Here is a 21,138-nt window from a genome sequence, read left to right as displayed (position 1 = left end):
AAATTCTAACTTCTGGTTTTGAAAATAATTTCATACTTACAAAGAAACTGTGAAAACATCAAATAACTTCCATGTAACTTTTATCATCATCCCCAAATATAACCACCATACAATTATCAAAACCAGGAAGTTAACTAGGATGTAGCACTGTTACCTAATCTACAGACCCTATACAAAATCTTCCCATTTTCCTCTAACGTCCTTTTTGTAGTTCAGGATCTCATCGACAATTCCACATTGCATTGAGTTGTCATGGCTCATGAGTCTCCTTCAATCCAAGGACAGTTCTTCAGGCTTTGTCTCTCAAATCTATGACACTTTTTAAGAGTATCAACTAGTTATTGTGTAAGATGGCCTTCAATTTGGGCTTCTCTGATGTCACTTCATTATTAAATTCAGGTCATCCATTTTTTACATGAATGCCACAGAAATGCTATGTGCACTCTTCAGGAGACACAGGAGATCAACGTGGTTCATCACTGGTGATGATCAATAAATGAAGGTAGCATCTGCAGGCACTATCACTGTAAAGCTACAATTTCCTACTTGTAATTTAGAATCAGTATCTTATGAGGAGATACTTTGAGACTATGCAATGCAAATATTCTATTTTTTATCTTACACCAAGTTTAGCATCTATTCTATTTCTGCATTTATTTGTTTATATATAATCTCTATTATATAATCTCTATTACCTCATAGATCTATATTTTATTCAACAGGTACAATTTTTAAGACTCATGACAGTTATTGGCAAATTGTTTCCCACAAGGTCATGCAAATGTACATTGTCAGGTAGTCTGAACAAATGTGTCCAACTCTCTTTACCTCCAATGGTAGGGAATGTCTTGAAATAATTATTGTATTTGATGGGGAAAGGGTAGCCAATAGTTGCTTTCATTTGCATTTCTTGCATTGCTCTCATAGCAGAACCTCTTACATACCTTCACTGTTCATTTGTTTTTCATCCTCCCAGATCTGTTTATACAACTTTGCATTTTCCTCTTACCATCTAAGTATCTTCCTTATCTAATCTTTATGAATTCTTTGTTTATTGATGGGGCCACAAAGATTTTTTTTTAAATATCTACTTTATTTGACTTGTTGGTTTATGTGTTTACCTGAAGTCTGAGCTCTCTTCCACAATGTTTAAAAAATATCCTAAACCAAGATTCATTCTCCTCATTGGGGAGGTATTTGTATTTCATTCACATGTGAGGTGACAGAACACCAAGGCTCTGGCTCAGTCTTTGAATTCATAGCCTTCACTTCCTTTACAGGGGGACTATTGTTGACTCTCTCCTTTTCACTTGCCGTAATTTCCCAGAAGCCACTGCTTCTACTCCAATCAGAAGAGAACGACAAATACCTACTCTGTTAGCTTCTCTCCAGATTTGGGGATACTAATGAGATTTTAAGGGATTCTATGGACTCATTAGAGTGATTTTCATTTTGTTTTAACTTGGCCTCCACTTTTTAAAGTTTGTGATATTAATTTGTCCATTCTTTCCCACTGGTAAGTTTTTATTACTATGAAATAAAATGAATGAAAGTAACATCATACTGATACGTGGAAAAACAATTTTCATGCCTAGCTATGACACTCAGCTTTGACATATCATCACACTGCAGGCACTCAGGGACTAGGTACTTGTACCTGTCAGCACAAAATCCTTATGGACAATTTTAAAAAGAAAAGGACCACACAGGTGTCATAACAAAATTTCTGAAGTTGGAATACTAAAGAGATTACCTTCAAGAAAACAAGGCATGTAATACATCAACTCTCACATTATCTTCCTAATTTCTATAACTAAAAAGATTCCAGGTAGAAACCTTCTGAGTTGGCTACTCAACATTGCCTTGGGTCCCTTGAAATCAAAGAATGGCTCTAACCACAACTTGTGGTTAGGTAATGATTTCTTTTGAGTAACAGATACAGAAAGGCCTCTGTGTTTTATTCATTATGCTTACAAAAAAATCAATGTAGATGTGGGCCCTGACTGCAAGACTAATTTTCCTAAGGACTTTACTACATTCTACATTAATGGTCCAGTTGTTCAACTAGAATGAACAGTATAGAACTCAACGCACTCTCAATCAGTGCACAGTGCTACATATAGACAAATTCCTAATCTTTATCACATATTATCCTGGAAATATCATAAAGCAGCACTGCTATGAATAGTCAAATGACACGAAAGCAAAAACAACAGACTCTGAAATAATTTTTAATTGTTCTATATAAGAAGGATACAAACAAACATAAGATACTACAACGTTATAGAGCAATAAATATATCAATACTTTTAAATATTCATAAAAGAAACATGCCAAGTAAGATTACATAGTAAATATTTTTGTTAGCCTTTTCAATATTTAGAAAGGCTTTAGGGGAGGATTTCAATGACCCAGTTCTCTTTAAAAAGATATCCAAGGACATGTTCTGTCTCTTAACAAGCTGATAGCAAGCAGAGACATTCAACAGTATTTCATTAACCTCAGGATTTAATGCTAGCTACGGTATTATCCTAAAAATTGATGTAATATCTATGTGTTTTTGGCCTCAAAGATTCCAGAAAGACTGAGCCTATACAATATAGACTTCTATTCACATGCCCTATTCCCTAGTTACACCAGCTTATTTGCTACCACCTTTAAATACTTCTGCTCAAGGCTGAAATGTTCCTTCCCACCTTCCCTCCTGCATTTATCCTTCAGGACAGAGATCAGATATTCCCTCCTTAAAGACTTCACTAAGGTTTGCCTTATCATCTCCCCTACAACCAGCTCTGGTTAATTATTCCTTCTCAAAACACTCTGCAACCAATATCATCCTTATTACACAAAGTTATGCATGTCCCTCTCCTTATAGATCTGCACTGTTGCATATGGTAGCCATTAACCACACATGGCTATTGAGCACTTGAAATGTGTCTTGTCCAAAATGAAACGTGTTGTAAGTGGACAATACATGTCAGATTTCAAGGACTTGGCACAGAGACAAAAAAGGCAAACCATCTCGCATTTCTATACACCAATAATGAAGCAGCAGAAAGAGAAATCAAGGAATCGATCCCATTTACAATTGCACCAAAACCCATGTAAAATACCTAGGAATAAACCTAACCACAGAGGTGAAAAAACTATACACTGAAAATTATAGAAAGCTTATGAAAGAAATTGAAGAAGACACACACAAAAAATGGAAAAACATTCCATGCTCATGGATTGGAAGAACATTGTTAAAATGTCGATTCTACCCAAAGCAATCTACATATTTAATGCAATCCCTATCAAAATAACACCAGCATTCTTCACAGAGCTAGAACGAACAATCCTAAAATTTTTATGGAACCAGAAAAGACTCCAAATAGCCAAAGGAATCCTGAAGAAGAAAACTAAAGCAGAAGGCATCACAGTCCCGGACTTCAAGATGTTTTAAAAAGTTGTAGTCATCAAGACAGTATGGTACTGGCACACACACAGACACATAGATCAATGGAACCGAATAGAGAACTGAGAAATGGACTCACAAATGTATGGCCAACTAATCTTTTGACAAAGCAGAAAGAATATCCAATGGAATAAAGACAGTCTCTTCAGCAAATGGTGCTGGGAAAACTGGACAGCGACATGCAGAAGAATGAACCGGGACCACTTTCTTACACCATACACAAAAATAAACTCAAAATGGATGACAGACCTAAACAAAAGATAGGAAGCCATCAAAATCTTCAAGGAGAAAGCAAGCAAAAAGCTCTTTGACCTCGGCCTCAGCAACTTCTTACTAAACATGCCTCTAGAGGCAAGGGAAACAAAAGCAAAAATGAGCTATTGGAACCTCATCAAGATAAAAAGCTTCTGTATGGCAAAGGAAACAGTCAGCAAAACTAAAAGGCAACCGACAGAATGGGAGAAGATATTTGCAAATGACATATTGGATAAAAGGTTAGTATCCAAAATCTATAAAGAATTTATCAAACTTAACACACAAAAAACAAATAATCCAGCGAAGAAATGGGCAAAAGACATGAACAGACACTTCTCCAAAGAAGACATCCAAATGGCTAACAGACACATGAAAAATGCTCAACATCACTCATCATCAGGGAAATGCGAATCAAAACCACAATGTGATAACACCTCACACCTGTCAAAATGGCTAACATTAACAACTCAGGCAACGACAAATGATGGCGAAGATGTGGAGAAAGAGGAACCCTTTTGCACTGCTGGTGGGAATGCAAACTGGTGCAGCCACTCTGTGAAACAGTATGGAGGTTCCTCAAAAAATTAAAAATAGAACTACCCTACCACCCAGCAATTGCACTACTAAGAATTTATCCAAAGGATACAGGTGTGCTGTTTCAAAGGGGTACATGCCCCCCAATGTTTGTAGCAGCACTACTGACAATAGCCAAAGTTTGGAAAGAGCCCAAATGTCTATTGATAAATGAATGGATAAAGAAGATGTGGTATAGGAATATTACTAGGCAATCAAAAAGAATGAAATCTTGCCATTTGCAACAATGTGGATGGAACTAGAGTGTATCATGCTAAGTAAAGTGAGTCAGTCAGAGAAAGACAAACATCATATGACTTCACTCAGATGTGGAATTTAAGATACAAAACAGATTAACATGAGGGAAGGGAAGCAAAAATAAGATAAAAACAGGGAGGAGGACAAAACATAAGAGACTCTTAAATATAGGGAACAAACTGAGGGTTGCTGGAGGGGTTGTGGGTTGGGGATGGGCTAAATAAGTAAGGGACATTAAGGAGGACACTTGTTAGGATGAGCACTGGGTGTTGTATGTAGGGGACGAATCAGTGGATTCTACTCCTGAAATCATTATTGCACTATATGCTAACTAACTTTGATGTAAATTTAAAATAATAATAATTATTATTATTATTATAAATGCAAGCCATCTCATTAATAATTTTACATTGATTACATACTGAGAAGATATTTATTGGGTTAAATAAAATATGTTATTAAAATTAATTTCACCATTACTTTTACTTTAATGGGATACTTGGGACATTTTAAATTATATATGTGGCTCCATCAAATTTCTATTGGATAGTGCTGTTGTAGATTCTAAATTCCTTCAAGGAATGGCCATTGTTTCTTTCCACTGAATCCCATAAGACCTTGCACAGAGTAGCTTTAAAACAAAACAAAACCAAAGCTTAAGCTGAATGATTTGCTCTTCCTCCATATACCTCCCAACCTTGTTTTCTGATGTTATACACTAACTAGAAAGATCATTAGAAAAGATGTGGGAAGCAAGTAAGAGGCAAAGTTTGAAGGTGTCCATGGGCTAATCAGATGACTGTGAACTTGAGTGTTTATATAAAAACACTTGTTGGATGGGGTGCCTGGGTGGCTCAGTAGGTTAAGCGTCTGACTTTGGCTCAGGTCATGATCTCACTGTTTGTGAGTTCGAGCCCCGCGTCGGGCTCTGGGCTGACAGCTCGGAGCCTGGAGCCTGCTTCGGATTGTGTGTCTCCTTCTCTCTCTGCCCCTTCCCCACTTGTGCTCTGCCTCTCTCTATCAAAAATAAATAAATGCAAAAAAAAAAAAATTTTTTTAATTTACAAAAATAAAAAAATAAAAACACTTGTTGGTTAAATTACTACTTCCTCTCTCTTTCCTCCATCTAGAAAAGGATTAATAGGTATATTGATTCAACAAATACTTATTGAGCAAACATGCAGAGAATCATCCAGACAAGAGTCTCAAGAAATTCGTATGTAGTAAGTGCAAGCAGGACAGACAAGCAGCACAGGCTGGTAAGTCACACTTTTAAGAAAAACCAAACATGGACTGCTGAGAAATCACTATGGCAAGAGTAGCTGGACAAAAAGAGTATTCAACAATGAGATCGTTCCCTTTGATCTATAGAGGCAAAGGTATAGATTAAATTTTGTTAAACATAAGGCATGGCCACCATCAACTGCCACATACGTGGAAGTGTACCTCTATGGCAAATGCCATCAGTAATTTCAGTACAGAACAGAGCAAGAACCGTGGATACCTGAGCTAAAGTTCAAGACTCAAAACCACGTTCCTAAATCCTAGGCTACTCTCACCAAAATACTTGAACCAATCGATTCTAATCTAACACAAATTGAAACATGCGCATTTATTCTCATCCTTTTTAAAAAATGCGTAAACAAGACATCTTGACATAAAGATGTTCAATGTGCTGGAGGTTGGGGGTTCTTTCTCATTTGGTTGTTAACACTGAAATCAGCGTTATGCTCGTCAAATACAGTTACTCGGAAGAAGGAATATTGCCCGACTGGGCAGGATTTAAACAGTGAAAACACATTATTATTTTTTGGAAAATATATACAATCAAAATTCCATAATAATTAGTACCATATAACATCTTACATACCTTAATAGAACTATTTTAGTGAACACAACTCCTAGTTTAAAGAATCAGGAGCTAAAACAGTACTAAAGTAGGAAGTAAAATATTATTTCCTTCCAGAAGGAAAAGGAATATACCACCTACATTCATTTTCCCCCTTCCCTTTCATTACTAGGTTTTTTGTTTTTGTTTTTTGTTTTTCTATTGAGAGCATAGATGGTTGGGATTTGGAAATATGGAAGAATAGAAAAGGAAGCTGTTAAATGAGGGCAAGAGTGGGGCGCCTGGGTGGCGCAGTCGGTTAAGCGTCCGACTTCAGCCAGGTCACGATCTCGCGGTCCGTGGGTTCGAGCCCCGCGTCGGGCTCTGGGCTGATGGCTCAGAGCCTGGCGCCTGTTTCCGATTCTGTGTCTCCCTCTCTCTCTGCCCCTCCCCCGTTCATGCTATGTCTCTCTCTGTCCCAAAAATAAATAAAAAACGTTGAAAAAAAAAAATTAAAAAAAAAAAAATGAGGGCAAGAGTAAGAATTTCTGTAATAGCAAGATCTTGGGGAAATAATCTTAACTATTATTAGTCAAGTGTTTTAGTTTCAATTTGCCTAAAGGTGGACTCTAACCTCAGAAATGACACACATTCCCCCAGCTTCATTGTCCTCATCTATGAAGTCACATTCCTCCAGCTTCATCTTCCTCATCTATGAAGTAAGGAAGCCAACTGAAGCATATAAAAGTAGATTCGGGGGTATCTGGGTGGCTCAGCCACTTGGGTGACGGACTTTGGCTCAGGTCATGATCTCACGGTTCGTGGGTTTGGGCCCTGCATCGGGCTCTGTGATGACAGCTTGGAGCCTGCTTCCGATTCTGTGTGTCTCTCTCTCTCCCTTTCCCCCGCTCCCACTCTTTCTCTCTCTCGAAAATAAATAAAACACTAAAAAAATTTTTTTAAATAATAAATAAAAAATATAAATAAAAGTAGATTCAATGATTCTGACATAACCTGTTTCTGTGCCTTTCTCACTTACAACGCCACCACTACATAATTAATTTCCTTATATAGAAAGACTCTTCTTATAGGAACATGGGCGAGAGAAATGTCATAGACAAAATGCTAAGGGATTTAGCTGTGGAGAATTTAAGGCTTTAGAACACTGTTGATACAAGCCAATCTTGAGGAAATACACATACTTTTTTACGTAGACTCCTTCCTTGGATTTGTGGTAAAGGAATTTTGCCTAACTAACATCTCATTTATGAGGTGCTTTGCAAAAGGAACCAGAAAATATATTTCTTTATGTGGCATTCCCTTCTTTACACTTTACTTCTAAATAAAATCAAATGAGACCTTGAAAGACAAAGGCTCGATTTAAATGTGAAGACTGTAAGCATTTTTTTCATTAAAGTCTTTTAAAAATGGCTTTTTAACTCTACAAACCTCAACCTTGATGCTTTTTTCATCTTTGTCCGCTTGTTGGAGATCTTCAATTTTCTTATAACAGTCTCTGAGCTCAGTTTGTAACTGAGACACCAGATGACGCTTCACTGAGTTGCTCCCCAGCAAACGCTGCACTTGTCCTTTCAGGTTCAGGACGACCTCGTCTCTGGGAAGCTCTTCATTTGGGTCTTCTTGCTGTACAATGCTAAAGGAGAAATCATCATGTCGAATACGAAATCGAGTAACAAATCAAGCATGGTTATTTCTTGAAAGTGACTGCAGTTGTGAAGATGTTTTGTGACTTATACAACTATATACTGGTGTTTCAAAAACAGTTTTAAGCTTTGTCATATGCAAGCTTTGTCACCTTTGCTATGTCCCCATATATACAAGTGAGTTTATTCATAAGAAGGCCATTATTATGCTTAGACCATCTGCCTCACTGAAAGGAGTTAAACCAGGTGAACTTCAATATGGCATGCTTTTTTGGTTTTTGGTAAGTTGTGTGCTGTATACACATGCCCTTTATGACTCTAAGAGAAACAACATGAAAATAAAGGAGGAAGTGAAAAGTAAAATACTAGTCATCCTAACTAACAATTTCTGTATCTCTTTTACTAAAACACCAGTCTGAGTGGATATCTGAGCAATTAGGGGGGAAAATAAAAAAAAATAAAAGCCATGCTAATTTAATCCCAACTTTAGTTTCAATAAATTTCAAAACTGGAGAATTTCTGCTCCTTGCCGTAATGGATTAAAAATGCCAGATTTATCTTCCTGCCATAAAAAAACTGGAAAACCAAATAAAATATGTTAAGGGATGGCTTTCAATCACTAGACAGCAGGCAGCACACCATAATGATCCCTGAAAAAAGAAAAACAAACAAGGTGAGTCCTATGATTGCTGCTGCTATCTCCCTGGGAAGTTTCCAGTCTGCGGCACGGGGAGAGAAAGGCCAAAGACAGCTTAGCAATCTCACCAAGTTGCAGAGTTCAGTTTGGGAAGGTCAAAATGGCTAGAATTTAAGGAGGGAAATACTATGGGAAAGGAAGCTACACAGAAAGAGAGCACTGGAGATCTGTGTATACATGTGAGAAAATTACTGCAAGTCCAGGGAAAGAACTGCAGGAAAAGAATAAGGTTGGAAATACTGTGGGTTCCAAGGAACCATAGTGAAAAGATCTCCTAATTCACAGAATATCAAATATTGCCTCAGTAATGGGGCCAGATGAACCTATGGGAAAATGGGGAGAAAAAGAAAAGAGAGGGAAACAAACCACAAGAGACTCTTAACGACAGAGAACAAACAGGGTTGATGGAGGGAGGTGGGTGGGAGATGAGCTAGATGGGTGATGGGTATTAAGGAGGGCACTTGTGATGAGCACTGGGTGTTGTATGTAAGTGATGAATCCCTGAATTCTACTCCTGAAACCAAACCAATATTGTACTATATGTTAACTAACTGAAAATTTAAATTAGGAAAAAAAAGAAATATTTTCCTAAGACCACCCAGTAAATAAATAAATAAATAAATAAATAAATAAATAAATAAATAACCTTGGAAGAATCCCAGGAAGCTTAAGTGTGTCACAAAAAAGAGCAATATTTTTTAAAAATACAACAAAATCTAACATCTAAAATATAAAATTCAAAATGTCCAGCATCTAATCAAAACTTACCAGGCCTGCAAATAAGCAAAGAAAATATAAAAGGGAAGAAAGTGGGGTGCCTGGGTGGCTCAGTCGGTTAAGCGGCCGACTTCGGCTCAGGTCATGATCTCGCGGTCCGTGAGCTCAAACCCCGCGTCGGGCTCTGTGCTGACAGCTCAGAGCCTGGAGCCTATTTCAGATTCTGTGTCTCCCTCTCTCTGACCGCCCCCCCCGTTCATGCTCTGTCTCTGTCTCAAAAATAAATAAACATTAAAAAAAAAAATTAAAAAAAATAAAATAAAAGGGAAGTATCAACTACAACCAGGAAAAAAAAAAATCAATCAATAGAAACTGACCCAGCAATGGTGCCAGTGGTAAAATTAATTAAATATATTGTGCATGTCCAAGAAGGTAAGAGAAAACACATGAATACAATGAGAGAAACAGAAGATACAAAAACGACCTAAACTGAACTTTAGACCAAAAACTACATCTGAAATGAAAAATATACTGCATGAGATTAACAGCTTAGTTAATACTGAAGAAAAGATCAGCGGACATAAATACAGCAATAAAACTCTACAAAACCAAATAGAGAGAAAGAAGACTAAAACAGAAATATACTGAGCATGTTAAGTTGTATCTAACCCAACTATATCTGAAGTCCCAGAAAAGGAGAGAGAAAGGGGGCATAATAAAAAAAATTTTTTAATGACCAAAATTTTCCTATTCAATGAAAACTAAAACCCCATTAAAACCTACAAGCTCAATGAATCTCAAACAGAAAAATGAAGAAAAACCATAAGTTGTATTAACATCAAATTGCTGAAAACCAATGATAAAGAGAGAGAGCAGGAAGACTCCGAGAGAGAAGAAAACCAGAAAAAGGAGTCATGAATTCTGTGCATAAACGTATGCAAGCCTCAGTCTAGGCCCTGAACTGTGCACGCACAGAACAAACCCACAAACCAGCAGGTCAAATATTTAGAGAATTTAACTGAAATATGAACCATACACACATATCTCACAGTGACTAACTCTTGAGGTATGCATACAAGAATGGATTCAAACCAATGTAGCAAAGGCTTGAACCAATAAATTGAGATCTGAAACACCCATACAAGTTTCCACACAATGTAAAAATCATAATGTCTACTACAGGCATACCATAGAGATATCACAGATTTCATTGCAGACCACTACAGTAAAGCAAATATTTCAATAAAGCTACTCAAATGAAGAGTCAGTTAAGTGAGCAATAGCATTATGTCTAAAAAAATATATAAATTTTAATTAAAAAATAATTTATTGCTAAAACATGCTGACCAACATCTGAGCTTTTAACGATTTCTAATCATAGATCACAGGTCACCATAATGAATATAATAAAGTTTGAAATACAGTGAGAATTACCAAAATGTGACACAGAGACATGAAATCAGCAAATATTGTTGGCAAAATGGCACCGAGAGGGTTGCCAATTCATAAACAAAACTCAGTATCTGCAAAGTGGGTCTGTATATAATCTAAAATTACTCGACCCACAACTAACCAAGAAAATGGATTAACTTGCAAGAAAAAAAAAATCTATAGATGTTAATGCTGGAGCTATCACAAAGAGTTTTCAAAGTTTAAAGCAACTATTATGTCTGTGTCCAACGAAGTAAAAGAAAACATATTTAAAGTGAATGAAAAACTAGGAATTCTTAACACAGAAGTAAAAACTATAAAGGAACCAAATAGAAATTTTATCACTGAAAAACACAGTATCTGAAAGTTAAAAAAAAATGAAATAAAAAGCCTTCCCTATACAGGCTTCATAAAACAGAGATGACAGTAGAATGAGTGAACTTGAAAATAGCTCAACAGAAATTATCCAATCTGAAAACAGAAAAAAAGATGGAAAAAAGTTAAGTGTGAGGAACTAAGAGAAGATAAAAAAAAATTAAGTTGTGTAATTGTAGACCTATAAGGAGAGAAGAAAGAGACATGAGCAGAAAAGGTATTTAAAGTAATAATGGTCAACATTTCACAAATTTACTAAAGGCATAATAACTTTACATTTTCAACAGGCTCAGTGAACCCCAAATGAAATAAACTAAAAAAAAAAAAACAAAAAAACAAAAAAAACAAAAAACACTTAGGCACATCATAAAGTGCTGAAATGTAAAGGGGAAAAATATCTTGAAAACAACAAAAGAAAAACTACACCATTACACACAAGAATAAGGATTTAAATAATAATAGATATCTCTTCAGAAATCACCAAGGCCAGAAACAGGGGAAGAACATATATTTAAAGTGCTGAAATAAAAGAAGAGTTGATCCAGAATTCTATAATCAGCCAAAAAAAGGACATTTTCATATAAGAAAACTAAGAATTTGTTGCTAACAGACATACTCTAGAAGAAATGCTAAAGGAAATTAGGGAATTCAATCTAACTTCAATTCTAAATTCAATCTAAAGTCAATCTAAAGGGAAATGTTATCTACCAAAGAGAAATCTCTGTATAAAAACTACAAAATATTACTGAGAGAAACTGAAGAATACAGAGAGGTATAACATGCATGTTCTGAAACTGGGAGACAATTTTTTTTCCTTCAGCTTTATTTAGCTATAATTGACAAATAGTAATTTCTTAAGATGTCAATTCTCCCAAAATTGATCTAGAGATGTGACAGAATCCCAATCAAAACTCCATCCGACTTTATTGTGGAAACTGAAAAACCAGTCATTAAATTTATTTTGAATGCAAAGAACTTAGAATAGCCAAAACAATTTTGAAAATAAACAAAGCTGAAGGACTTGTCCAACACATTTCAAGACTTATTGTAAAGTTACAGTATCAAGAATATGAACAGCAAAAAAGAGCAGGGGAACAGAATGGAGAGTACAGAAATGGGTCACAAATGACCAATTGATTATCAACAAAGATATCAAGGCAACTCAATGAAAAGTTTTTTGACAAATGGTATTATATCAATTGGATATTGGTATGAATAAAATGGACATCATACTAACAAACTAATCCATAATGATTTATTTATACCATAGATATAAATGTAAGAGGTAAAACTATCAAACTTTTAAAATCCTAAAAGAAAATCTGTGTGACAGATTAGGACCCAAAACCATGAACTATAAAAGAGATCACTGATAAATCTAAATTCATAAAAATTTAAACTTTTGCTCCTCAAAAGATATCATTAAGAACATGATAATGTAAACGAGAGATTGGAAGAAAATGTTCACATCATACATATCAGACAAAGGGCTTATATCCTGAAATTTCTGAAGACCAAACAATATATACAAATGGCAATTAACCACATCAGGAAGAAAAGAGGAAGAAGAAAGGGAAAGAAGAACACAGCAAAAGATGCTTAGATCACTGGTTAATAGGTAAATAAAAATTAAACCCACAGTAAGGTATCACTACACACACTAGAAATATTCAAATTAAAAAAGATTAACAACACCAAGTTTTAACAACAATGTAGAATAACTGACACCTCAGACATTGCTTCTGGTGATGCAAAATGGTACAGTCACATTGAAAACGGCATTTAAACTATCAACATCTAAATAAGATAGAGGAACTCTAATGTAACCAGAAAGAGAAAGCAATTTGGAGCATAAGTGGAAATAAATGAGGTACAATTATCTCCATTAACAGATGATATAATTATTATATCTCGGAAAGCCTAAAATATAATGGAAAAACAACTACAAACAGAGAGTTAGAAAACAGGTTATAACACAAAATGTAGAAGTCATATATACAAAACAGTGCTCAAGAATAATGGAAAAAGAATACCTTATTTACTATTGCAAAAATAAAATACCTAAGCATCAATTTTACAAGAATTGTGCAAAAACCTAAAGATAAAAAAAAAAAAACAAAAAAACAAGCTAGTCTCAAACCAATCTTGAGAGACTAAAATAGATTTAAGGAAATGAAAAGACATGCTATATTCTTGGATAAAAGAATTCAGCATCATAAAAATATCAACTCTCCCTAGGCTTATGTATATGTTCAACGTGATCCTAATAAAAATATTGTCAGGATTTTTTTTTCTGGAATAAAACAAGCTTAATTATAAAATTCATTTGAAGGTGTAAACAAGAAAGAGTAAGCAGAAAAACCCTAACAAGACAGCAATTCCAGAGAGATGGTTAAAGTATAAGACAAAGCATTAAAGCTTTTAGAAGGCAGCATAGGATAACAGGGAAGGTTTCTTAAAGAGAGCATAAAAAGCACTAACCACAAAGATAGATAAATTTGACTAAAGTTAAAAAACTTCCATTCATTAAAAGACAAATTTAGAGGTTAAAAGTGAGACGAGGGGTGCCTGGGTGGCTCAGTGGGTTCAGTGCCTGATTTCGGCTCAGGTCATAATCTCACGGCTCGTGAGTTTGAGCCCCACATCGGGCTCTATGCTGACAGCTCAGAGCCTGGAGTCAGCTTCAGATTCTGTGTCCTTGTCTCACTCTGCCTGCCCCTCGCTCATGCTCTGTCTCTCTCTCTCTCTCAAGAATAAATAAAACATTAAAAAAAAAATTTTTTTTAACTGATTTAAAAAAAAAAGTGAGACGATAAGTACAATATACATAACCATCAAAGAGTTTATATACAAAAAGATATTTAAAAAAGGAAAAAATCCAACACATCAACAGAACACATGCACACACACAGTCATTTAAAAACTAAGGAGGGACATCAGCAAGTCCTACACATACACACATGCGCGCGCGCGCGCACACACACACACACACACACACACACACCAATAAACACAATAGAGATAGGTTTTTCAATGGAGCTCAATCTCAATAATAATCTAGGATAATGTAAATTAAAATCACAATAAACTATCATTACACATTAAATGGTTAAAAGTAAAAACCTGAAAATATCAAGTGTTAGCAAAGAGACAGAGCAATTAAGACTTTCATATACTTCTGGTGGGGATGTAAATTGGCACAATTCCTTTGGAAAAGTTTGGTATTACCTATTAAGGTTGAAACACATATACTACAAACAATTTCACTTCTAAGTATATATATCCAACAAAAATGTATGTACATTGTACTAGGAAGTAACATTAAAAATCTATGGTCAGTAGATTGAAAAATAAACTGGAATATTCATACAAATCAAAGATACACACACACATATATATATATGTATATGTATATATATGAATGAGATACAGCTACATGCTACACCTTGAATCTCAACAAAATGTTAAGTGAATAAAAGTCTAAAGAACACCTTTATCTTTAAAAAACACACAGCTAGCATTTATGCTAAATGGAGAATGACTGAATGCTTCCCCATAAGATGAGGAGCAAAACAAGAATATCTGCTCTTACCATTTCTATTCAACATTGTACTAGAGATTCTAGCTGGAGCAATTAGTCAAGAAAAAAATAAAAGGCATTCAGATTGGAAAGAAAGACGTACGATGATCTCCATTTTCAGGTGACATGACCCTATATACAAAAAATCCTAAGGAACCCACTAAAAAACTAGTTGAACTAAATTAACAAGTTCAGCTATGGTCAGGATACAAGATCAATATATAAAATCAACTGTACCTCTGTACACTAGTAATTAACCACCTGAAAATAAAATTAAGAAAATAATCCAACAAAAGTATAGCCAAAAGAATAAAACACCTAGGAGTAAATTTAACAGAAGTACTATATGACTAGTACACTGAAAACCACAAAAATACAAAACACGAGTAGTACACTGAAAGAAATTAAAGAAGACCTAAGAAAAAAAGGGGGGGGGGGAGACATCCTATGTTCAGGAATCAGAACCCAACATGGATTAAGATTGCAATATTCCCCTAAATTGATCTACAGACTGCATGCAACCCCAATCAAAATCCCACCTGGTTTCTTTGTAGAAAATGACAAACTGATCCTAAAATTTCTATGGAAATGCAAGAGACCCAGAATAGCCCAACCAATCTTTAAAAAGACAAAGCTGAAAGACTCATACTTCCCAATTTCAAAACTTACTACAAAGCTACATCAAGACGGTATGGCACTGGCATAAGGACAGACATACAGATCAGTAGAACAGAATTGAAAGTGCAGAAATAAATCCTCACATTTACAGTCAACTGATTTTTGACAAGGATGTCAAAACAATTTTGGTACTGGGACAAATGGATACCCAGATGCAAATGAATGAAGTTCTACATATCATACAGCAAAAATTAATTCAAAATGAACCTAAGACCTAATGTAAGAGATAAAGCTCTTAAAAGAAAACATAGGTATAAATCTTGAGAACCTTGGATTAGAGAATAGCTTCTTAAATAATCAAAAGCACAAGCAACCAAAGAAAAAATAGGTAACTTGGACTTCATAAAATTAAAGACTTTTTTTGCTTCAAAGGATGTTATCAAGAAAGTGAAAAGACAACCCACAGGAGAAAATACTTGCAAATAATATATCTGACAAGAGACTTGTATTTAGAATATATAAAGAACTCTCAAAAGCAATAAAAGGAAACCCAATTTTAAAATGGGCAAAAGATGTGAAGAGATCTTCCCAAAGAAGATATACAAATGGCCAATAAACATAGTAAAAGACGTTCAACATAGTTAGCCATCAAATAAAAACTACATCATTCACAAATCCAAGCCAAACAGCAAGTGTGGGCAGGGATATAAAGAAATTAGAACCCTCATACATTGCTAGAGGGAATGTAAAATGGTGCAGCCACTTTGGAAAACAGTATGACCATTTTTTGAAATGCTAACCGTAGATTTATCACATCACTCAGCAATTCCACTCCCAGATATACAGTTGACCCTTGAATAATATAGGTTTGAAAGCACGGGACCACTCACATGTGGATTTTTTTTGATACAGTACAAAACTGTAAATGTATTTCCTCTTCCTTATGATTATCTTAGCATTTTCTTTTCTATAGCTTACTTTAATGTAAGAATACAGTATATAATACACATAACGCACAAAATATGAGTTAACCAATGGTTTATGTTACTGCTAGGGTTTCCAGTCAACAATAGGGTTTTAGCTGTTAAGTTTTTGGAAAGTCAAAAGTCATATGCAGATTCTCAACTGCACAGCAGGCCAGAGCCCCGAAGTCCTGCATTGATCAAGGGTCAACTGTACCTCTAAGAGAAATGAAAACCTATACCCACACAAATTTGTCCACAAATGTTCCTAGCAGAATTATTCATAATAGCTAAAAAGTAGAAACAACTCAAATAAATGTCCATTAGCTGATGAATGAATGAGTAAAATATGATATATATTCACACAATGGAATATTTTTTGGCTACAAAATGGAATGAAGTATTGATAGATGCTGCAATGTGGATGAACCGTGAAAGCATCTGCTAAGTAAAAGAAGCCAGTTACAAAATACCACATACTACGTGACTCCATCATACATTCACATACTACATGATTCCATTTATGTGAAATGTACAGAATAGGCAAATCCATAAATAGAAAGTAGGTTAGTGATTGCCTGAGCAGTGAGGACAAGAAGGAGTAATGGGGAATGACTAATAATACCTACAGGGTTTCTTTTTGGGGATACTGAAATGTTCTAAATTAGGTTGTGGTAACAGTTGCACAACTCTGAATATATGAAACACCACTGAACTGCATACTTTAAATGGGTAAATTTTATGGAACTTTAAATATATCTTAATACAATTATAGAAGAAAAAAATAACATCTAATGTATGAGTTCCCTCTGTACAAAGGCAATTTGAATCTATAGTGTTTAGGTATGAATAATTAGGTCTTACAAGGTAACAATAAACCCAGAAAACAATTGCTCTAGCAGTTAAGAGAGTAGTTAACTTCAAGATTATGACTGGGAAGAGGCATATGAACAGTTGCTAACAATGTTTATTTCTGGGTAGTGGCTCCATGGGCATTCGCTTTAAAATCATTCGTTAAGCTATACACTTATGTTTCATGCACTTTCCCAACTTTAAAAGGTTTAAAAAGTAAAACAAAATTATAAAAATTACTAGAGAAATACCATCAAGAAATCAGACAGGTAGAGAGAATGATGGGTCTAACTACATAAAAATTTTAAACAGTAGAAGTGGTAACTCTCAGCACTAGCTAGGATGCTCAGAAATAGGAACTGCCACATGACATGGGTAATAAGCAAACTACAGACTGCTTGGCAATATGTATCAAAGACCTCAAATGTGTGCACACCTCTTAGCAAGGATATACACCCAAATCTTAAGGAAGTAAAGATGTCAATAAAGACTTGACTACAAACAAGCTTGTGATAATAATATTGCATTACTTATAATGAAAAAATTAAAGTGTATTACTAAAACATAGTTCATTCAGCCACATATCCATTAGTAAATATTTACATTACCATCTAAAGATTTCAGAATATGCTAAAATGATTTCAAAATATGCTAAATATGCTAAATTATAAAACACATTCAATATTATTTTATCTTTTAGAAATATACAACACAGATAATGTGGAAGTTATACACCAAAATGTCACAAGTTGTTTTCTTCATGGGAGGTGAAGTAAGATTGTGTTGCTTTTAACTGTCTTCTGTTTTCTTAATCTGTATTTTCCATTTTTTCCATAATAAAGGAGAAAGTTACTTTTTAAAAAAAAATAAGTAGTTGATAGTATGTGCCCTCAGTATGATATGATGAAAATGGAACCTCATCTCTGTGATCTTCTTCCACAAAACCCCCGAGAAAACCAATCATAAAACAAACATCAAATTCCAAGAGGGGCTTCCTATAAAAGACCTGACCAGTATTTCTCAAAACTGTCAAGGTCATCAAAAACAAGGAAAGTTAAGAGGAACCTAAGGAAACATGACTCCTAACCTGGCATCCTGGATGCAGTCCTGGAACAAAAAAAGGACATGAGGTAAAAACTGAGGATCCAAATAAAGTATGGACATTAGTTTCTAATAATGTGTCACTATTAGTTCATTAATTGTAACGAAGGTACCATGATGGTATAAGATGTTAACAGAAGAAAATGAGTACGGAGTATAGAGAAAATCTGTACTAATTTTTCTGGTTCTCTAAAACTGTTCTAAAACACTAAAGGTAGTTCTAAAAAAAAATAAATAACAGTATCTGAGTTTAATTTTTTGCTGTCTTTCGGTTTCTGGTGATTCCAAATGAAAGGTTAGAATGCATATACACTGTATGTATACACACACACACACTTATACAGAGAGACGAAGAATGAACAAAATATTAGGCTTTTTTAGGCGTTATAAAAGGAGTTCCTTGCAATACACTACATATTTATCAATACACACAACTTTTGTATATGTTATATAATGTAAACATGTCTGTATAGATCTCATCTATTTAAACCACGCCTATGGAAAGAGATGTAAAATAAAATAGAAATATAATTACATAAGAAATATAAAATAAGTTACAATGCATTTTTCTAAGCTATGTAAGATGTGCACTTTTAGCAGAACGCTTATTTTGACTCGGTTAACAAATTACGCATCCCTAATTTCTTTTCTTACTGAATGCTGACCACTGAAATAGCACATCATGTACTCCTAGAGGGAGCCAAGTCAGAGAGCAGAGAAAAGCGCTTGCTAAAATAATTTTCTCTTCTTTCCCAAAAGGGAAAAAAATCAGCAGTGGTGACCAGTCCTGCTGAGTTCTGTGGAAGTTGGTTCCCCTAAGTCCAAATAAACTGTAGTCCCTTATGAAGCCTGCTGAGAAGACCAAAGGAAAAGGCATTCCACTTGTTAAATGTTTATTATTTGAGCTTCGCAGCCAACTATAATAAGGGAGAGGGAAGCTGTCTGCAAGCTGCATGCAGATTTAGCTACTCAAGTTCCATGAATGTGAAATAGAACACTGAGGCTAAACCCTTAAAATTTACTAGGCAGTAGCTTGAGGGAGGTGGTAGCTGAGAATAAAAGCTTGGAGCCGCTAATATTTGGGTCAGTGATTTGAAAGCAGCTCAAGTCAACACAGGACTAAAATTCTCGACACTGGGAAAACTGTGGCTTCCTCTCGTTCTAAGAATCACAATACAGCAGAGAAAAAGTACAAATCTCTTCTCTCCTATACCTCCTCTCACTCTGACCTAAAAATAAATATTTTTACTTTTTGCTCAGATTCTTATCTATTAAACTGCTGGTGGGTGGGAGGGCTACAAGCTAAACCTCTTTCCGCATATCGTGCGCTTCACTGAACGTCTTCAGGCTGAATCTCAGTGACCACTCTGTGCTTAGGAGTGGCAACCCTTTTACTGTGACAGTGACATGACTATGATAGTGATGTGAGGTCTCAGGTTGGTTATCTATAGGCATGTGCTTTAAATTACTGTAGGGTTTTGGTTAGGAGTATGAATTAAATACAAAGGGCAGAAGCAGAACACATTAAACATCATGATGAATTAAGTCTACTTGAAAAAGTATACATTATTTTTTTTTTTTTTTAAATTTTTTTTCAACGTTTTTTATTTATTTTTGGGACAGAGAGAGACAGAGCATGAACGGGGGAGGGGCAGAGAGAGAGGGAGACACAGAATCGGAAACAGGCTCCAGGCTCCGAGCCATCAGCCCAGAGCCTGACGCGGGGCTCGAACTCACGGACCGCGAGATCGTGACCTGGCTGAAGTCGGACGCTTAACCGACTGCGCCACCCAGGCGCCCCAGAAAAAGTATACATTATTTTTATATAACATATATATGTATTATTTTCCAAATTCCCAGGCTATTTATTGCACCAATTACAACCGGAGAAAAATCTTTTTTGACATGAACTAAATCATTAATCCTCTAAAATGCAAGACAGAAAGAAGAAGGAAGTCAAAAGCAAAAAGGTTTGTCATGTAAATAGGACAGATTTACAGGACTGTATGGTTTGGGGCTCAAGTATGGTTCTGCTGCTAATATAGCGTGTCCTCTTGGGCAAAAGAGTTCGGCTTTGGTTGGTTTTCCCAACCCTGAAATGAAAATACAGATCTGATGTTTCCCCAAGGCTGAGATGAGAATCAAAACTTTTTACAAGATATATGTTGAGTTAAAAGAGAATTAATATGAAAACTGGATCAATGGTATATTTTAACCAATCATCTATTAAATAATAATAGCAATAGTTATCAATGACTAAATGCCTACTAAGTGCAAGAACATTTTATATGAGGTCCTTTGTATTCATTATTTATCTTAATCCTCACTTTAACCCCCAAGAGATATCTATAATCTACTTAAGAGAAAAAACCTGATAAGAAAACAGGCTCAGAAAAGCCAAGGAACCTGCCCAAGATCACAAAGCTAGTGCTGAATGGCAAAACTACAAATCAGAACAAAATCTGCATCTCAAGACCATGCCCTTTCCACTAGCCATTCAGAATTAATCTGGCATTAACAGGAAATGAGGCATTCACAGCAGTAAATTTCCAGATGACCACATTTTAACTTCAAAATTGTATGTAAATCTGTCTAAAAAATATAACACACACATCCTGTTTCTTCAATAACTCAAGATCGTGATTGCAGACATTGTGAGGCAGATCGCAGCTATAGTTGCTGTCGTCCTCTCCTTGCTGAGGTTGAGCTATCCGAATGAAACACTGGTAGTACCTCTCCCAATCCCCTTCCCCAGCTACTCGGCAGCCAG

General features: G+C 35.4%; 1 protein-coding gene across 12 annotated transcripts in view; it reads right to left on the bottom strand.

Moving 5' to 3' along the window:
* CEP152 (centrosomal protein 152) overlaps window positions 1-21,138 on the bottom strand; it is a 92,098-nt gene that overhangs the window by 38,745 nt on the left and 32,215 nt on the right. For all 12 annotated transcript variants that reach the window (XM_058737808.1, XM_058737809.1, XM_058737815.1 and 9 more), the window contains one exon: window positions 7,821-8,025. In XM_058737808.1, coding sequence (XP_058593791.1) covers window positions 7,821-8,025 — 205 coding nt within the window. The remainder of the gene's footprint in view (window positions 1-7,820; window positions 8,026-21,138) is intronic.

This window comes from Neofelis nebulosa, chromosome 7 (assembly GCF_028018385.1).
Source record: "Neofelis nebulosa isolate mNeoNeb1 chromosome 7, mNeoNeb1.pri, whole genome shotgun sequence".
NCBI lineage: Eukaryota > Metazoa > Chordata > Mammalia > Carnivora > Felidae > Neofelis > Neofelis nebulosa.
The sequence above is the reverse complement of the archived record's forward strand: the minus strand, read 5'-3'. Positions and strand labels throughout refer to the sequence as shown.